Source organism: Cervus canadensis, chromosome 9 (genome assembly GCF_019320065.1).
Source record: "Cervus canadensis isolate Bull #8, Minnesota chromosome 9, ASM1932006v1, whole genome shotgun sequence".
NCBI lineage: Eukaryota > Metazoa > Chordata > Mammalia > Artiodactyla > Cervidae > Cervus > Cervus canadensis.
Genome location: NC_057394.1, coordinates 34506519 through 34527096, shown reverse-complemented (window position 1 = coordinate 34527096; position 20578 = coordinate 34506519). Strand labels below are relative to the sequence as shown.

Below are 20578 nucleotides of genomic sequence, written 5' to 3'. Positions count from 1 at the left end.
GGGAATTTGACTACCCTTATCTAGTATTTATTTCTTTGTGTGTGTGTGTGTGTGTGTGTGAGCATGTATGTGTATGTACAGTGTAAATAGTAATGTCATGTATGCACACTTTATATTTAGAATGGATAGCCAACAAGGGCCTACTGTATACCACAGGGAACTCTGTTCCATGTTATGTGGCAGCCTGGATGGGAGAGAAGGTTGAGGAAGAAGGGATACATGTATATGTATGGTGAATCCTTTTGCTGTCTACCTGAAACTATCACAGCATTGTTAATTGGCTATATTCCAATATAAAATAAATCAAAAGTTTAAAAAAATATACTTTAAGTGAATTTTATTTATTAAAGATATAAAAAGTGTGTTATGTATAAATGTATGTGTGTATATATAAGTGTGTTGATATGTATATGAGTGTGTATTAATCAGGATTCTCCAGAGAAACAAAACAGTAGAATATACAGGTAGAAAGAGAGATTTATGATAAGGAATTAGCACATACCCTTATGGATGCTGAGAGTTCCCAAGATCTATTGTTGGCAAGCTGGAGACCCAACCAGTTGTGTAGTTCCAGTTCCAGTTTGAAGGCCTTAGACCAGGAGAGCCCATGTTTAAGCTTCAATTCAACGGCAAGGGAAGAGCAATGTTTTAGGTCAAGCACTCAGGCAGGCAAAGTCTCCTCTTACCTAAGCCCTTCTGTTCTATTCAGTCCTTCAACTGAACAGCCATGGCCCACCCATGTTGGGGATGGCCATCTGCTTTACTCAGTCTACAGATTCAGATGTTAAGCCCATCCCCAAACTCCCTCACAGCATACCTGGAATGATATTTGACCAAATATCTGGGCACCCTGTGGCCTGGTCAAGCTGACATGTGAAATTAACCATCACAGTGTGGATATGAAAGTGAAAGTGTTAGCTGCTCAGCCATGTGACTCTCTGCAATCCCATGGACTGTAGCCCACCAGATTACTCTGTCCTTGGATTTCTCCAGGCAAGAATACTGGAGTGTATACCATTCCCTTCTCCTGGGGAATCTTCTCAACCTAGGGATCAAACCCAGGTCTCCTGCATTGCAGGCAGATTATTTACCATCTGAACCACCAGGAAAGCCCATCACAGTGTGTATATTTATATATATATAAATGTATATGTGTGTATGTAAGTAGTATGTGTGCATAAGTGTACATGTATGTATGTATGTGTAGTGTATATAAATAAGTGTATTTTGTGGGTGTGTAAGTAGTGTGTGAATGTGTTTATGTACAGATTGTGTGTGCATGTATACTATATTTGTGTGCAGTGTGTATATATGTATGTTGTGCAATGTATGTTTAAAGACGAAGAGGTTAACAAAGTGTACTTTGTAAAAGAATTGCCCTACCCATGAATTGCCAAGGAAATCTGGAAAGCTTATGTCCTCTTGCTTTTTTTTTTATTTTTTAAAAAACAGATGGAACATATCTGAAACTGAGCTTGTTGTCATGTTGCTGAGGAGCGTACCAAGTAATTCCATGTGGTTTCTTTTGAACCTCTTTCCATTCCGTTCACTCAGAACATGATATTATGAGTTGATTCTAAAATGTGTCACTAATGCCTGCAGGCCCCGTCAGAGCCAGGGCCCGGCTGGCTGAAAGCTGGTGTGCATCATCAGGCCGTCCTATTCTCAGCAATGCTGGTGTGGTTGCAGAACCAGTGACCCGTCGTTACAGACATGTGCAGTTTTTTGCAGCTAATAAACTGAGAAGAAAGCACTGATTTCCCTGGTTACCTAGGTGTTTCAGGGAGGGAGCTTGAGGCAGTGAAAGGGAGCAGGGAGTCTAAAGGATCAGGGTTCAAATTCTGGCTGTGTCACTTGCCCCATGCGTCAATTTAGAGATCATAATACTATCACATTTGGCACATTGGAGATAAATAATTAATAGCAATAATAAAGATTCACATGAATTATGTTTTCTTAATGATTTAGATGGGGCTTCCCTGGTGGCTCAGCAGTAAAAATCTGCCTGCCAGTGCAGGAGATGTAGGTTTGATCTCGGTTGGAAATATCCACCAGAGAAGGAAATGGCAACCCCCTCCAGTTTTCTTGCCTGGAGAATCCCAGGGACAGAGGAGCCTGGCAGACTACAGTCCATGGGGTTGCAAACAGTTGGACATGACTTAGTGATTAAACAACAATGATTTGGATACTTTTAAATACTTAATTTACTTTGACTCTACAAGAAAAATTTATGTTTTACCTTTCTAATTTTTATTAAAGAGAGTATTTCAAATCATTACCTATTGTTTTTCATAGGTTGAGGGGGGGGTGTGTGTGTATGTGTTTGCCTATGTGTACACTTGCACACACATACACACAAATGTATGCATTCACATATGTATACTTGTGTGTGCATATGTGTGTGTCTACATGTGTCAATGCATATGAGTGTATGAATGTATGTGCAGACGTATGTGTGATTGTATACATCTGTACAAATGCTTGTGTGTGCCTGAATATATGTGTGAGTATATCCATGTGCTTTTGTATGTATATAAGTACCTATGTGCACGATTGTGTATGTGTGTGTACTTGTGTGTATGTGTGTAAGAGTGTTGCAGTCTGTGTGTCTATTCGTGTATTTGTATGTGTGTGCTTCCTGGGAGCTTTAAGGGCAGTAGTCTTCTTTTTTTCCTTTTACCAAGCACCATTAAACTCTGTGGATCTCTTAAAAATAAAACAAGATTGTCTCCCTCCCTTATTAAAAAACTTCCAAAATTCTCTTAATTCAGGTAGAATTAAGTTCTAAACTTGAGCAATGGCCTCTCACATGTTCAGTAAAGTCCAGCCAAACTTACCTCTTTTCTATCCAGCCTCACTCCTGCATTAACACTTCTGTTACCTTCTCAAAGACATTGTTTCTAACCATTGAATATAATTACATCACCACGCCCTTCTCCAAACCTAGCATCACCGGCACCTGGCACTGATTTTTAGGACCATATGTTATTATCTAGAATTGTAGCATTCACTTATATGTTTGATTGCATGTGGCCTGCCTCTTGCCAAGTTAGGATGGAAGCTTCTTTTTAAAGTTTACTTGTTTTAATTTATTATTTTTGACTGCTCTGGGTCTTTGTTGCTGCACGTGAGCTTTCTTTAGCTGCAGGGAGTGGGGCCTGCCCTCCAGGCGCAGTGCATGGGCTTCTCCTTGTGGTGGCTTCTCTTGTTGTGGAGCACAGGCTGTAAGGCTTGTGGGCTTTAGTACTTGTGGCTTGTGGGCTCTAGAGCGCCTAACTCTAGTAATTGCGGTGCCCTTAGTTGCTTGCGGGCTTCCCTGGAGGCTCAGACGGTAAAGCGTCTGCCTGCAGTGCGGGAGACCCGGGTTCAATCCATGGGTTGGGAAGATACCCTGGAGGAGGAAATGGCAACCCACTCCAGTACTCTTGCCTGGAAAATTCCATGGACTGAGGACCCTGGTAGGCTACAGTCCATGGGGTCACAAAGAGTCAGACGTGATTGAGCGACTTCACTTTCACGTTCACTTTAGTTGCCTGCAGCATGTAGGATCTTCCCAGACCAGGGATGGAAATAGTGTCCCCTGCCTGCATTGGCAGGCAGATTCTTAATCACCAGACCACCAGGGAAGTCCTGGAATGGATGTTTCTTTAGGTTTAAGCCTGTCTGTATTGTTCACAGCTATCCCAGCACTTGGGGCCATGGTAGGCTTTCCGTAACTGTTTGTGGATTGAAAGACTGCATAAATATTGAAGAGATATACACTATGAGGCACTGCTTCCCTCCGTGGAGCTCAAAATATTATTTTCCATTACACTTTAACTAGCACATTCTTCTTTATTGAGTTTATAAACCTTAAAATTTACACAACCCTCTGTGTGCTTTATTCAAAATAAAGAGATCAAGGTCTCCAACAGAAACAACAGAGATATTACAAGGGAGGAGTTGCAATGCTTAAGCTGTGGGATTTCTTCTTGAGTACTCAAATGAGTACTACCGTTTTTAGTACTCAAAATACTAGAAACAGAATCCTGGGAATACTTTTTTTCTCAGTCACTGGCATTCAAATTCCACATATTTTGTTTAGGCCACAAAGGGTTAAAAAAAATCAACATAGGATATTCTGGGGTAGAATAGTTGTTTTTTTGGGGGGGTTAACAATTTCATTATTTGCATGAAAAAGTTTCAAACTTTTTATTGCTGCTTTTAGCATGGATGTGCACATTCTCAGACATCTGGAAATAAGTAAGAACTTGAGTCAGCATCTAGCTAGCTGCTTCCAGATATCTGTATCTTTGATGTTGCATTGATACCACCTTGGAGACTTTATGACCTGATCTTAGCAGGGCCATGGGGCATGGGGATACGGGGTGTAAATGTGCCTTCTAGGGATGTTCTTTATCCATATGGTATCCACCGTAGATCAGAGGCACATTGGCTGCCACTGGGAATGTGGAAAACACATGTAGAAGCAACAGGAAAAAGAAAAATTCCATTAAGATCAGAAGCACATATCCTAAAGGGTAACTGTAAAATATTGAGTCATTCTCAGTGACTACATGGTGTTTTACATTACAGTTTTAGATTGTAACTTACATTTCAAAAGTTGATAGATTTTAATCTTCTTATTGTTTATTGCCAACACAACTAGTCAAAATTTGTAGTTTTAATACACAGTAGGTACCAGCAGGAGATAACAGATTGTATATTACGGACTTTAACAAATTGCTTCTTGTTATTGTTGTTCAGTCGCTGAGTCATGCATGTCTGACTCTGCAACTCCATGGACTACAGCAAGCATGCCTGGCTTCCCTGTCCTTCACCATCTCCAGGAGCCTGCTCAGACTCATGTCTATTGAGTCGGTGATACCATCCAACCATCTCATCCTCTGTCACCTCATTCTTCTTTGCCTTCAATCATTCCCAGCATCAGGGTCTTTTCCAAGGAGTTGGCTCTTCACATCAGGTGGCCAAAGTATTGGAGCTTTGGCTTCAGCATCAGTCCTTCAAATGAATGTTCAGGGTACATTTATCTAAATCCAGTGTTTAAATAGAAAATCTGCTAACGGCTGACAATTTTACAAAATGAGGGTTCTCCAAAGTTCAAAATTCCCACAGCATGTTGGAAGCTGATGGGTAGAGTTGTGCCTTGCGGAATGTTCCAGGAACGTGTACACAGACTATTACAGAATATGTTTAGAGCCCCTGGAAAAGGCAAGGGCATAGCATTCAAAGAATCAAAGCAGAGTCCTATCTCAGTGCTTGCTAGTGCCTGATGGCTCCAAGATTAAAATATGGTCTCTATGAGTCTCAATGGGTTTCAGAGATGTATAAATCCCTACATGCTTCTGTGTGCCTTTAACACTCTTCAGCTCTTTGGCATGATCTTAATGTTTACACTGTTTCTGAGTTTTAATGAATAGTTTTATCAACTTGGTTGTAATCTGTTATTAACTTTGCTATTTTTTCTATGTTTTAAAGGGGCCAGAGTCTTGATAATCTCATCCAAGTGACCCCTGAAGTTAACAGAAGTAACCCAAGGTGAGGATTATACCTTATCTTTCTTCCTTCCCATCAATTTGTGCATCAAGTTCTGAATCAGTTTGTGGCTCTCATTAGAGAAGCTGTGTTGAAAAGTGGTTTGAAGTCAAAATATCTGAATTCCACGACTTATCAGCTGGGTACGTTTGAGCAAGCCCCTTGAATACTAAGCTGATACTTATTTAGTTATAAAATGAAGATCATAATGTCTGTTCCACTTTTGTCATTTGATTATTATAAAGATCCTGTGAAATAATGGATATAGAATTCCTTTAAAGGAAAAAGTGTTTAAATCCAAAAGTGTTTGAATTTCCATTTAAATCCCTTAAAATGGAAATTATTAACAGAACACAGTTTAATTATAGCTATTGCATCAGGTAGAATACTAAATGAGGCTGACAGGGTGAGATTTTTTGGCAAATAGTTGCAGAGATGATCTTTTAAACTCACTCTTGCCCTAATTTTATGGTTTTATTTTGAGGGTATATAGGAAACTGATACCAATGAAAATCAAAAGTTTTACTCTTTTAAGTGAAACACTAGACTGGTATTGATTTCTCTCAAAACTTAATTGTAAAATTCATCGTAAGCACATATATCCTTTAAAGTAATTAGTTTGACTTAATTAGTTGACATAATTTCACTTTTACTTATTATGTTTCTTTTTGTTTAAAGTTCCAAAGACCTGGATAACCTCATCAAAGTGAACCCAAGAACTGGGAAAAGTGCACAAGGGTAAGATTTAATACATTGCTTTTTTGTTTCATGTTAACCAATGCTTAAAAACATACTTAAATCATCATTTCAGCAGACTAACACTGCTATAGTATCAATGTATCAATGGTTGTTCAAGAAAAACCATGTAACCTGCACCACCTCATATGTAAGCTGTTAAAGATTTTGGTTAGCCAATTTCTAATATAATGTAGGTATTTTGATTCATTAGGTGCAGTGTTTTCCCAGGATGGACAAGACACTTTTTTTTTTTCACAATTAAATATCATTTATCTGAAATGTCCAGAATAGCAAATTCATTGGCAACCAAGAAAACAAAGTGTTTGGCTGTCAAGGGCTGAGGGGAATGATGGTTTATTGGGTATAGACTTTTATGTGCAATCAGTTAACTTAACTATTTCTTTTTTAAAAAACTTTTTGTTTTGTATTGGGGTATAGCTGATTAACAATGATGTGATAGTTTCAGGTGGACGGCAAAGGGACTCAGCCATTCATATACATGTGTCCATTTTCCCTCAAACTCCCATCCAGGCTATCACATAACATAGAGCAGAGTTCCCTATTCCAAACAGTAGTGGTCAGGACACTTTTATCGGTTGATTTGTTTATTTTTCTTAAGCAGAGGGATGGCACAGAGAGAGGAAAGAGCATCAGACCAGAGCCCAGAGATATGGGTCTGGGCAGGACTCTGCCCTCCCTTACAGTGAGAAACGGGCCTGATCACACTCCTGTTTGGACTTCGGTTTTCTCATCCTCACAGTGAGGAAATTGGGCCAGATGCTCCCTTGTCACTTCCAGTGTCAATTCAGTTAATAATTTCCAATAAGATGGTTGGTGTTATGATAAGTGTGCACACTCTGGAGTTAATTACATAGCTTTCCGTTCCAGCCTTGCCACTACAGGCCATGTGGGGAAAACTTCATCTTTGTGGGTTTCAGCTTTTCCTTTTCTGAAATGGAGATGATGATACTTCCTATTGTTGACCTGAAACAAATAGACTGTCAGATATTTCTCCAGCCAAGATGGATTTGCTCAGATCATCAGAGAATTGTAGTTTGGGGTCTGCAACCATGGGGAGCCACATGCAAGTCCCTGAAGGAGAAGGAAGATCACTTTTATAGAGGGGAGGGGGGAAAGGATACTGGGAGGACTACAGTAAACGAAGAGTTCACAGCTTTTCACTGGCTGAGTCCTTGCCAGGAAAGAAGAAAAGTCTTTCCTCTTCCTGCTGGCTTCTGCTATTGTCACAGGGCAGGAGAGAGCCCCCCTGATGGTCTCCCAACTCTATTTCATTGAGGTTTCAGTTTATTAACATTTTTATACTATTTCATAGGGTTGATATAAGTATTAAATCATATAAATCACGTAAATCACTTAGCACAGTGCCTGGCACATCATGAATTTTCTGAAACCACTAATTATTGTTCACTATTTCCATGTGGTTATAGCTAGGTCCAAATATATATTTTCAGAGTCAACATTGAAAGCCTCCAATCCCTTGAGATGATCTCTATTTTAATAAATATTTTCTAGTAAAATATCTTTGTAATAAAAAATGCTTTTCCATTTTTGTAAATATTTTCAACACTTTGATGTAACCTGTCATATGATCTCATCCTTTCTTCCATGTCTTAAAGGGACCAAAGTCTTGACAACGTCATCAAAGTGACTCTGGAAACAAACAAAACTAACCAAGGGTGAGGTTTATGGAACTCTTCTATTTCTCCATTTTATTCTGTTCAACTTAGAAAATATGATAAAACTGATTGTTCTATCAAAGAAACCGCCAATAATGGGACCCAAAACCACAGCTCTGTGTCAGAAACCTAATGTTCAATTCCTTTATTCAGGGATCCCTGGCTGTGAATATTTGTGGAGGAATTCCTTAAAATATGAGAATAATCTCTTATCCATGTGAGATTTGTTTTCCATGCTTGGGATTTCCTCAAAATAAATCGAGATTCCTCCTGGGATGAAGCATCTTCCCCAAACAATTTCCTAGAGATAAGCAGCCTAAGAGAAGGTCTTCATGTAAAGAAAGTCTCCTTCATTCATCCTCCATCCGTCATCATTTTTTCCCTCTCCTCTTCCATTTACACTCCAATAATTCCTAAAGTTTGGGGGTCATTTAAAAAAATTATAGTTAGTTCATTGAAATAATAAAGAATACAAAAAAGAATTTTCTTTAAGGTACACTGTGTTGAGTAAACAAAGGGATATAGCCAAACCATGAACCTATAAACACATGTTGTTATGCTAGTTTGAATGTGAGTTAAAAATAAAAGGTACCAAAGCATGTATCTTCTCTCTCACAGAGTTTTCTATCTTATTTTGCTTCTAGGTATTCTATTTTAACAGTAGATAGCTATCATATAAAGTTTACTAGACTAGGTCAGGAGTCAGTAACTTTTGCTTAAAGGGCTAGGGAATAAAATTTCAGGTATAGGGGCCCAAAACAGTCTTTATTTAAACTAGCGATCATTAATAACACATTGTAAAGGAATGGGAATGGCTATGTTCGAATAAAACTTTACTTGTAAAACCAGACTTCAGGCTGGATTTAGCTTGAGGACCATAGACTGCTGATTCCTAGGCAGTATTTCATATGGATGGGTGAAGAGGATCAACCCTGCATGTACTTGGAACAGCTTCCAAAACGCAGCCTCCGTTGCATATATTGCTTCATTCACTTTAGAGTTAGACCAAAGAATTTATCATTCTTTCGTTTGAATATTGAGTTCTAAATTGTCCTTATATTTTGTTCACTAAATGAAAGTATAATGTATTGTCACTGTCTGGGGGTCAGATAACGAATCCAGAGTCCATGTAATACTTTATGTTACAGATTAAGATTCTATGAAAGACAGTTATCCCTTGTCCCTCTTCCAAGATGACTTAGTTTGTAAAGTGAAGAAAGCCTTAATAATATGACCTTTCCCATGCAATATGTGTGAGCCCTGTTTCAGCACCTGCCCTCTGCCATGTCTTGCATTATATCATGTGTTCATCTCTTCCACTTGGTAGTAAAATTTTTTAGTTTAGAGAATATCTGTTAGCTGTTCAATTCAGTTCAGTCCCTCAGTCGTGTCTGACTCTTTGCGACCCCATGAATCGCAGCCCACCAGGCCTCCCTGTCTATCACCAACTCCCGGAGTTTACCCAAACCCATGTCCATTGAGTCAGTGATGCCATCCAGCCATCTCATCCTCTGTCATCCCCTTCTCCTCCTGCCCTCAATCTTTCCCAGCATCAGGGTCTTTTCTTTTCCAATGAGTCAGCTCTTCACATCAGGTGGCCAAAGTATTGGAGTTTCAGTTTCAACATCAGTCCTTCCAATGAACACCCAGGCCTGATCTCCTTTAGGATGGACTGGTTGGATCTCCTTGCAGTCCAAGGGACTCTCAAGAGTCTTCTCCAACACCACAGTTCAAAAGGATCAGTTCTTTGGCACTCAGCTTTCTTTATAATCCAACTCTCACATCCATACATGACCACTGGAAAAACCATAGCCTTGACTAGATGGACCTTTGTTGGCAATGTCTCTGCTTTTTAATATGCTGTCTAGGTTGGTCATAACTTTCCTTGCAAGGAGTCTTTTAATTTCATGGCTGCAATCACCATCTGCAGTGATTTTGGAGCCCGGAAAAATAAAGTCAGCCATTGTTTCCACTGTTTCCCCATCTACTTGCCATGAAGTAATGGGACCAGATGCCATGATCTTAGTTTTCTGAATGTTGAGCTTTAAGCCAACTTTTTCACTCTCCTCTTTCACTTCATCAAGAGGCTTTTTAGTTCCTCTTCACTTTCTGCCACAAGGGTGGTGTCGTCTGCATATCTGAGGTGATTGACATTTCTCCCGGCAATCTTGATTCCAGCTTGTGCTTCCTCCAGCCCAGCATTTCTCATGATGTATTCTGCATATAAGTTAAATAAGCAGGGTGGCAATATACAGCCTCGACCTACTCCTTTTCCTATTTGGAACCAGTCTGTTGTTCCATGTCCAGTTCTAACTGTTGCTTCCTGACCTGCATACAGGTTTCTCAAGAGGCAGGTCAGGTGGTCTGGTATTCCCATCTCTTTCAGAATTTTCCACAGTTTCTTGTGATCCACACAGTCAAAGGCTTTATAGATGTACAATCTTGGACAAATCATTTTACCTCCTTGAATTCTCAACTTCTTTATCTGTAAAGTGGGGATTGTAAGAATTACCTTCTTCAATGAACTACCAGAAAAATTAGCTTGTGAAGCATTTATTCCCCAAGTACTTATTAGACATTATCTATTGGTATTATTATTACTGTTACTGCTTTTCTTCATTGTTGAGTCCCCATTGCACCACTCAATGCTTAGTTCAAGCAAGATACCTAAGAAGTTATCTATTAGGTTGAATCTTATGAAATTGTTGACATTCAACAATTTTTGACCCACAAGATGACAATTTCAAATAATTCAATATAACAGAATGCAATAATTTACATGGAAGTATATGTACATGATAAAATTCATTTATAGGTTAATCCTAAAGATTAGTTAGGTTATAGAAGCCTTTCTAGCCTCTTTTCTTTTCAGGATATGTAACAAATTGTCCAATAATAATGTATATCAAGATATATATCTTGTTTAGGCCTTTTGATGTTAGAGCTGATATGAAAGCCCAGTGCAATAACAGAAATGTCTTTTTAGAGATTGTTGCCGTTTAGTCACCAAGTTGTGTCTGACTCTTTTGAGACCCCATGAACTGTATGTAGCCCGCCAGGCTCCTCTGTCCATGGGATTCTCCAGGCAAAAATCTGTAGTGGGTTGCCATTTCCTTCTCCAGGGCATCTTCTCAACCCAGGGATCAAACCTGTCTCCTTCACTGGCAGGCGGGTTCTTTACCACTGAGCCACAAGGAAAGCCCCCTCTTAGAGCTGTTATTGCCTATTTGAGTACAAAAGCAAATTTTATTGTCAGAAGTCTTCTTTGTTCTGATATAGCATTGCATGAAGCATGATTCTGAATTGTTTAATATCTTGGAGTAGCCTCAATGTTACATATTCATATTATGTATGAATACCTCCATACCTTAGAATCAGGAAATATACTCTTTTTAAAAAAGTCCCAGGTTTTTGTTTTATTTTATCCTGAGGAGAGGGAAGCAAGGAACACATGGAAATGATGTACAACTCAAATTTTTCTCTTGTTCATTACAACCTTGAAACAAATTCTAAATGCTTATTCTAGTACCAAATACAATCTAGGAAATAAGAAATTTAAGAGCAAATTAAATTTAAGGTTGTCTTGAAAGGAATAAGAATAAAAATAAATTTTCATATATATGTAGTTGTATAAGAAATGAATTTATAGTAGCTATCTGCTTTCACAGAGAACTAAAAAGAATATTCAAGTAAAATGAAGTTTTGAATTAGCAACAATCACTTTATTCAATATTATGATTGAAAAAATATACAAATTTAACTGATTTGATTTGATTTTACTAGCTATTAAAATTTACATTTTTTAGGAGCCAAGACCTAGACAGTCTTATCAAAGTGACTCCCTCAGCAAGGAAAAGGTAAGTTTATTAGTATTGTTGAAGACTCATGAGCAAGTCTTCAATTTATGCCCCAGAATAAAGTTAATTATTTGGCTAAGGATGTTTGAAAGGGGATATGAAAAAAAATGAGAAAAATTGATTTGCTGACATGTAATAATCCTGGACAGGTTTTTTTTTGTTTTTTTGTTTTTTTTCTGGACAGGTTTTTATATTGCTTCAATTTGTTACATTATAATATTGTTCAAATTGTAATATTGAAGTTAATTCTGTATAATGACTACCTGAGAAATTCATTTAATGCAATTATAGCTTAACTAGATTATTACTGCAAATTTAGTTAATAAATTATAAGTTCATAAAACTGAATAAACCAAAGAATATTGGCTTTATTCTCTTTCATAAACCTAAGGATTAATTTTTAAATGACTCTTCAGAAATTTGGTGACATAACATTCCAATGCTTGATTAGAAATATTACTGTAAGACTTTGAATATGCTCCTGTCTTCTTAAGAAGTTAAGACTCATTGTCCACTGGAGTAAAAGTTAAGAAAAGCATGACAGAGTAACTCCAAGCTACTTCTCGGAATTATTGTGATAATAATGTTGGTGAAAAGCCTTGTGCAGTTGTAAGGAATTATTGTGAACAGAGAGAGGAAGGAAGTGGGCAGGAGACAACGTGTGGTTACCTAATTCACCTTCAGTTATTGCTTAGGTACTTGGCCTAAGGAAGGCCTTAACTTTCATGCAACTCTATTTATTTATGAAAAGAGAATGGTGATATTTAACTCAGTTGCTTTGAGGATTTAAAAAAGGTAACTATTTTATACGAAGTAGAAACTCATTACATTTATCACTTTTTGTCTAGGATCCCATCAAAGGATTCACAAATGTCAAAAGAAAAAACACCAGTCATAAAATTTGCTGATTTCCAACTGCATTTGACCATTTATTTTATTTTGTTTTAGCAGTGAACAAGGTCTTGATGAACTTATTAATGTAAGCCCCAAAGCTGTCAAAAACACCACTAGGTAAGACAAAGATGTTATTTATTTGCTTTGGTTTGTTTCTCCTTAACTAAGCATAATATGAATATAAATAACTTGTAATCATTCCATGGGCAAACTGAATGTAAATCTTGAAAAGTCATCAGGAATTTTATATGTCTCTGAAAAATTAGATATGTATTTGCTAATAGAAAGACAGCTCAGATAAAGCAACTGAAGGGAGTGACTGGGGTAGAAATGTAGTTAGCCTATGCCCTGCTTATGATTTGTAGTATTGATGGCAATACCTTTGTTTCTGGGTTTGATTAAAACTTGTTAATGGTTGTTAATTTTTGAAAAAGAGCTGGACACCTCATCCAGATTAATTACAAGCAATTTTATTCATCTCATTTTTGGAAAGTGTTTGATAGTTGGTGGAAATTTTATGAGGTTCATTATTTTTTAGATGATTTGCTGCTCCTAGCAAAGCAATGGACCTAAAATGATAATTCTTTAAGTAGTATCTGTGATGATGAAAAATGAAATTCAGTTTTTGCCTCTGGTTTATGGAGATTTTTATACCATTATACACTACTATTATAGACATATGTATATATTTACATTATATATTTATATGTAATATTGTGTATATTTAGATTTTTATATCATTATATACCACTATTATAGATATATATGCATATATTTGTACATATTTTTAAATGTTTTCATGATTTCACTTTTTTGAGTTTATCTGGTACATAGAAAAATCACAAATTTTGGAGATGGAAAGAAGGAACCTCAGAGGACTCATAGCCCAGTCAGTTTGAACAATTTCGTGAACCACTATCCCAGTTAAAGCAGGGCCTGGTGGCTCAGACAGTAAAGAATCTGCCTGCAGTGCGGGAGGCCTGGGTTCAATCCCTGGGTTGGGAAGATTCCCCTGGAGAAGGGAATGGCTACCCACTCCTGTATTCTTGCCTGGAGAATCCCCATGGACAGAGGAACCTGGCGGGCTACAGTCCATGCAGTCTGCAGAAAGTTGGACACGACTGAGCAACTTTCACTTTTCACATTCTAGTCAAACCTATTCAATTTACAGAAGGGGAAATTAAGACTCAGAAAGGTTAAGTGATTTGGCCAGGGTCACAGAGAAAACTAGTGGAAGATGGAATAGTGGTTCTGTGATCTGTTAGGCAGTGAATAATTACTGAACACCTACTGGGTTTGAAGCTTACAACTAGGTATCATTAGGTGCACATTAGGTATAATTATAGGCCGTGGGTGCCAAAAAAGAGAATTCAGTAGACATACTCAATCTTATTAACAGCAGGCAATTATCATAGATTAAAGCTAATTATGGACTGGGGGCACAGAGATGGGACTCCAAGACAATAATAGGTTGTCAATTTAAAATATTACATGTACTGCTTGCTGAATGTAGAATGTGTTGTCAGTGAGTTGCATTTAAAAAGAAAAGGAGAAATGAAATAGCTAACTTAATAAATATGACAATCAATAAAATTCATATTCATAGATTCCTAGGAGTAGAAGATGGGCAGAGGATTAGGCCCAATCCAGTCTTCTCATTTTACAGATGAGAAGACCAAGGCCAGGGGCAAATATCTCATAGCCTTCCAACTCCCAGCCCAACTCCTGGTCTTTAAGTCACAGCTCACGGACTTTGATCTTAAAATAAATGAAAGTTGATCTAGCACCTCAGGAAATAGTGGAAATTATAAAGCTAGGCCTTTTGCTCTTGCCATGGGACAGCTAGGGGATGTTCTCCACCGCTTTCACAGGGTCATTGGAAATGTTACTTCTGTCTTTGAAGTGACTATGGCACAAATTTATGCCAATGACTGCAAAACACCTCATAACTTTTGAACTACATGAAAGTGGGTGCGTGCTAAATCACTTTAGTCATGTCCGACTCTTTGCTACCCTGTGGACCGTAGCCTGCCAGGCTCCTCTGTCCATGGGATTCTCCAGGCAAGAATACTAGAGTGTGTTGCCATCCCTCCTCCAGGGGATCTTCCCCACCCAGGGATCGAACCCAGTCTCTTATATCTCCTGCATTGGTAGGTGGGTTCTTCATCACTAGCACCACCTGGGAGACCCACATGAGAGTAATGATAGCTAAATGTTCCAGTGTATCCCCCCTATATCCTTAAAGCAAAATAAATGAAAGCAGTAACTTGAGTAGGAAAAACATAACATTTTTTCCTGGATAAAATTCAGATATCATTCCTGTGTTTTTTAAGAATCCAGGGCCTGAAAAAAGTGCCTTTAAGTTTTCAATTCATTGAGATAAGTTGCATGATACTATCAATCAAGGCAATTCAGGACTTTCTTTATTAACACAGGTGTTGTTTTTTTAGGAGAAGTGGTAAATCATAGCATGTGTTTATATGTTTTCTAAGCTGGTGTTTCTCAAATTGTAGACCACAATCCATTAAATGGTCTTGTAATTAATTTAGTGACTGGCAGTCAGCATTTCGCCCCCAATTAACTACAGTGAAACAGAGTAGAAAATGAGAGTTCTTCTTATGTAGTCTTACTTTGTGAAGTTTATATTTTATTATGTGTGTATGTCTGTCTGACTGACTGACTGGAAAGGTGAAGTATTGAGCTATGATGTAAAATGTATTTTTTAATGAGTTCTATGATAGAGTACTCTTAGAACTATGAGTAGAACTATAGAACTATGATACACTTCTATGATATAGCATAGTTCTAAGTTTTGCAATGAACCAAGTTTTCTGTCCTGGGCAGAAGAGTAAAAAAGGAAGTTCTCATGTTTATGTTCACATTTTTATACAATTTATGCTGGTAGGTGAAAATTATATGTAGTTACACAAAAATATTGCGATTGATTTTATGTAGTAAAAGGTTGAGGCTTAAAAAAAAAAAAGGTTGAGGCCTTTGAACATATTATTTCCTCTAAAAAATTTTATTCTTTGTACTTTTTTTTTCTTTTAATGTATGAATAATCACCATTTTAAAGATTGTCTTTCAAGCACAATTTAATTTTACACAAATTTTGTAACCAGTTTATACAAGAAAATAATACTTTTGATAATTCTCATATGTGTGTCATTTCTTTCATACTGTTTGTAGACACCAGTTGATTATCTTTAATTGAGAATATTATTACTGAAGATAATTCAATACAGTGAAAATTCATTTAAGGGCTTTTTGTCTGCCATGGAGATCTGAGGACAAGGATAAGAGCTGAAACTCAGTGAAGCCATGAGCTGGGAAGCCAATTCTATGGAAAGGTTTATGGGCTGGGGAGGGAAATGCACACCTTTTCCTCAGATTAAAAAAAAATTATTGGAATATAGTTGGTTTACAATGTTGTGTTAGTTTCAGATATATGGCAAAGTGAATCAGTTATACATTTACCACTCTTTTTTAGATTCTTTTCCCATGTAGGTTTTCTCAGACTTTTTGATGATTAACCTCCAAGTGGTTCTCCTTTAGTTCTTAATCTCCCATCAGACTTTTGAAGAGTAAACTATATTTTTATTTAAGGGAAAAGGACTTTGGAGGGGGAAAGAGATACAGGCAGGTAACTGTCTAAAATTTACTGGAAGCAGGTGTTATCAAGCCCAAGATTTCTTGTTACTGTGGGCTACTCTATTTCTTTGGATAAATATTATAAAGTGGTTTAGAAAAAATCACTAATTTCCAGCCCTTAAAAACAAAGTATTATATGGATGCAATGAGTGATAGCAAACCATGTTCTCTAACTGAGGAAAGAAAGTGATAGCATTTCAACTGGGAAGTGGACAGTTATCAGAGCATGTCCCTAATCTGACCATGATTTCAGCTTTTTAAGTCATCATAGAGGAAAGAGAAGTCACAATTTTGATGGATTTCTGGAACTCTCTTTGCCAAGCCTTATGTTAAGTATGATCCCAGTTTTGGAGCTTATTAATTTTTTACAAAATGATATTGTTAGTTGGTGAATATGATTTTTAAAATATCAAGGACCTTGGAATCATTTGTATCTTTGTACTGTTAAAGAATTCCAGAGTAAAAGTGGTGAATCACAAGACGTTTGCTGTGGACTCTGAGTCAGCGTGCCCTGGTAGATGGGCTCTGACAACAAACTGTGTGAAATTAGAGTAATTTTTCTCCTGATCCTACATAATGTATCCTCCCTGGACTGGCTGAAAATGTATCTTAAGGCCATTCTATGCCAAACCAATAGGTCTCATAGATGAGTTTCCCTGTTGGCTCAGTGATAAAATATCCTCCTGCCAATGCTTGATCCTGGGGTTGGGAAGATCATCTGGAGAAGGGAATGCAACCTGCTCCAGTATTCCAGCCTGGGAAATCCCATCAACAGAGAAGCCTAGCAGGCTACAGTCCATGGGGTAGCAAAACAGTCTGACAATAACAACAACAACCAATGATAAAATAGCTAATCCCTATTAGCTAATGGCTTGGGACATTACATTAAAGCAGCTACTTTGATGTCTCAGGTCAGAGAGGCTCGGAGCAGAGAGAATAGGCTGGAAATCATGGACCCCTAAGACCCACAGGGCTGAATGAGAAAACATGCCTGGAAATGTCTGGTCTGTAAACCCACAGTAATTCTGTTCCACTCCTTGAGGATATATGAAAATAGTTAGAAAAATTTTGTCTTGAAGCCAATTGTTCTGCTTCCTAAATTCTGTCTAATTTGATTCAAATTGTTCACTGATGTTATGAATTTTCCAATGCAGCATTCCCTTTCACCATAAGCTTGGAAAGAAACTATTTGGAAATTAAGTCATAGTGCATTTTTCTTTAACTTTTTTCTTTCAAAATAATGGAAAGATCATCATCTAAATGTAAATACCTGGTCAGATATCCTTCTACTCTATCAGCATTAATTTAAATAAATGCCTGTAAAATTTGTTTGGTCTTCTGTTACGGTTTTCAGTATAATAATGTTTGCAATTTTATTTCTGGAATAAATCATTCATGTTTTAATTATAAAAAAAATAAAAATAAAAAAAAATAAAATAGCTAATCCCTTCTTCCAGTTCCAACCAACTTAAACCTGGATTATCTCTATAACAAAAGCTGCTTTATTTTTTTTCCTCTTAAAGAAATCAAGATCTTGATAAGCTCATCAAAGTGAATCCTGAAATTCTCCTCAACAATCAAAGGTAATAGAACTGTATTAATTTTTGTACTTTGGGTAGGAAGAATGTTCTGTTTTACTGTTATTTCAAGCAGATTTATAACCTTAGTGATCTTACCAAAAGAATTTATAATTAACCTTTTTATTTTTCTATTTAAAGAAACCAGGATCTTGATAACCTCATCAAAGTGAATCCTGCAGTAATCAGAAGCAATCAAAGGTAATCAAATAAAAGCAGTCATTTCATAGCTCTTCTGTCTGTTGCTCCTGAGTGGAGTAGATTTATAATACTGGTTTATAGAACTAGCACAAACCAAAAAAAAACCCTATTACTAATTGGAGTTTGTGTTTTTTCTCTTTTTAACAGCCAAGCTTTAGACAATCTCATTCAAGTGAAACCTTCAGCACTCAGAAATACTAAGCGGTAAATGACTTTGCCTAACTATCTTGACATGTACCCAAAGTTCTTTCTTTCTTCTCTTTTTAAAAAAGAAGGCTTTTGTTTTTCTTGTGTTCAAATGAGCACACATTTATAAGCCATGTGCTTCCTGTCAGCAAAGAACATGTTGTACTCTTCTGGAATCAATTGCACTCTTCACATGCAGTTGTGTGTTTCTTATTTGCATGAAGACAAATTAATGTTTGTTGTCTATAAGAAATAGAGTATCAGGACTGAAATGAAAAGTGAGTGAAATTAATTAAGAGTAAAACACATTTTGGAGAAGCTGGACCAAGCCAGTGATTTACATAGATGCTTACAGAGGATTGGAGTATTGGAAAGGATATTGAGTCTTCAGAATTACAGCTCCACAGCAAATCCAGCACATTTTAACCTTGAACTTCCATTTTGAGTTTTGTAAATATCTTACAGTTCACTATCTTTATGTCATACATGTTTAGTTGCTAAGTTGTGTCCAACTCTTTGCAACCCCATGGACCCTAGCCCACAGACTCCTCTGTCCATGGGATTTCCCAGGTGAGAGTACTGGAATGGGTTGCTATTTCTTTCTCCAGGGAGTCTTTATGTCTTATCTTTATGTCATATCTTTCACCAAAAGAGCTTATTCATAGATAATGCACCAGAGTGCATTGTATCAGAGGTCTACATTGTTCTGCTGACCTGAAATTTCGCTGTAATAAATATATAGCTGGAAATTATAGTCTCACTATTCTGGGATGAAGAAAGCAAATAACGTATAGAAAAGTGCTTTGAAGCCACGGGCAGCAAGAGAACAGTCTGACATGCTTATCAGCCTGGTTCTTATGTCTTTTAGTTTGTTTTCTACATTAGTGTTTTAATTTGCCCTTTCTATTTGTGTGTTTTTTTTTCTTCTTTTTAAAATTTTTACAGTATTGTGTTGGTTTCTACCATACAACACTGCAAATCAACCATAATTACATGTATATTGCCTCCCCACACCCAACCCTAGTCCTCTTCCCCCCCCCGCCCCACCTCCAGCCTCCCTTTCCTCCCCCTATTCCACCCCTCTAGGACGTCACAGAGCGCCAGACTAAGCTCCTTTTGTTATACGACAACTTCTCATAGCTATCCAGTTTACACATGATAGTGTATGTATGTTCATGCTGTGCTGTGCTTCATCACTCAGTCATGTCCGACTCTTAGTGACCCCGTGGACTACAGCCCGCCAGGCACCTCTGTCCATGGGGATTCTCCAGGCAAGAATGCTGGAGTGGGTTGCCATGCCCTCCTCCAGAGGATCTTCCGAACCCAGGGATCGAACCCAGGTCTCCCCAATGCAAGTGGATTCTATACTGCCTGAGCCACCAGGGAAGCCCTGGAATTCTCCAGGCCAGAATACTGGATCGGGTAGCCTTTCCCTTCTCTAGGGGATCTTCCCAACCCACGGTCCAAACCCAGGTCTCCCACATTGCAGACAGAGATTCTTTACCAGCTGAGCCACAAGTGGGGGGATTTGATGATAATCAGCCAGGATATTCAAGAATCATTGCAGAATAAACAGGGAAGACTGAGCTGCCTGTTTGAAAAAAGGTAGTTCATTCAATGTGTTCAGTTACCTGTATCTACAGTGTGTTTATGTGGCCCATTGATTTTAATGGGTAAAGAGAGGGGGCATTTCAACATGCCTCCCAGCAGAAATAATAGCCACAAAGCACTTTTACATCCAATTCAGTGACAGGAGCACTGATTATTTAATAGTGTAACAGCAGTGAATCAGAGTTGCTTTTGTGTGACTTTGCTGACATTTCCAGCAGCTGTATATTTAATTCACAGTTAGGGGCGGGATAAACTTCAGTCATCAATCAGAATGTGAGCAGGTGTCCCAAGCTCTTCTAGGAACCCAACAATGTGAACAAATGCAGATGTGCACAGAATTTTCATTTACTCAGGGAGAAACCGTGTGACTTTTAACAGTGAATTTCACATTTTCATGAACCAACATTAAAGAAAGATAAATATTTCTCAATTATCTCTAGCCTATAAGCAGCTGCTCCCATATGAAGGTTGAAACACATCCAGTGATACAGGTCTTTACTGTTTGAAGGGCATCCTTCATCTAAAATAGAAAAAATATTCTGAACTATTTGTAGAATTACGTACTGTGTGCGTGCCAAGTCACTTCAGTCATGTCCAACTCTTTTTGACCCTATGAAGGTAGCCTGCCAGG

General features: G+C 37.7%; 1 protein-coding gene across 10 annotated transcripts in view; it reads left to right on the top strand.

Moving 5' to 3' along the window:
* SCEL (sciellin) overlaps positions 1-20578 on the top strand; it is a 118867-nt gene that overhangs the window by 66975 nt on the left and 31314 nt on the right. For 9 of the 10 annotated variants that reach the window (XM_043478218.1, XM_043478213.1, XM_043478212.1 and 6 more), the window contains 8 exons: positions 5479-5538; positions 6214-6273; positions 7911-7970; positions 11777-11827; positions 12776-12838; positions 17896-17955; positions 18091-18150; positions 18298-18354. In XM_043478218.1, the coding sequence (XP_043334153.1) occupies positions 5479-5538; positions 6214-6273; positions 7911-7970; positions 11777-11827; positions 12776-12838; positions 17896-17955; positions 18091-18150; positions 18298-18354 (471 nt within the window). The remainder of the gene's footprint in view (positions 1-5478; positions 5539-6213; positions 6274-7910; positions 7971-11776; positions 11828-12775; positions 12839-17895; positions 17956-18090; positions 18151-18297; positions 18355-20578) is intronic. The other variant, XM_043478211.1, reaches the window with a different exon arrangement.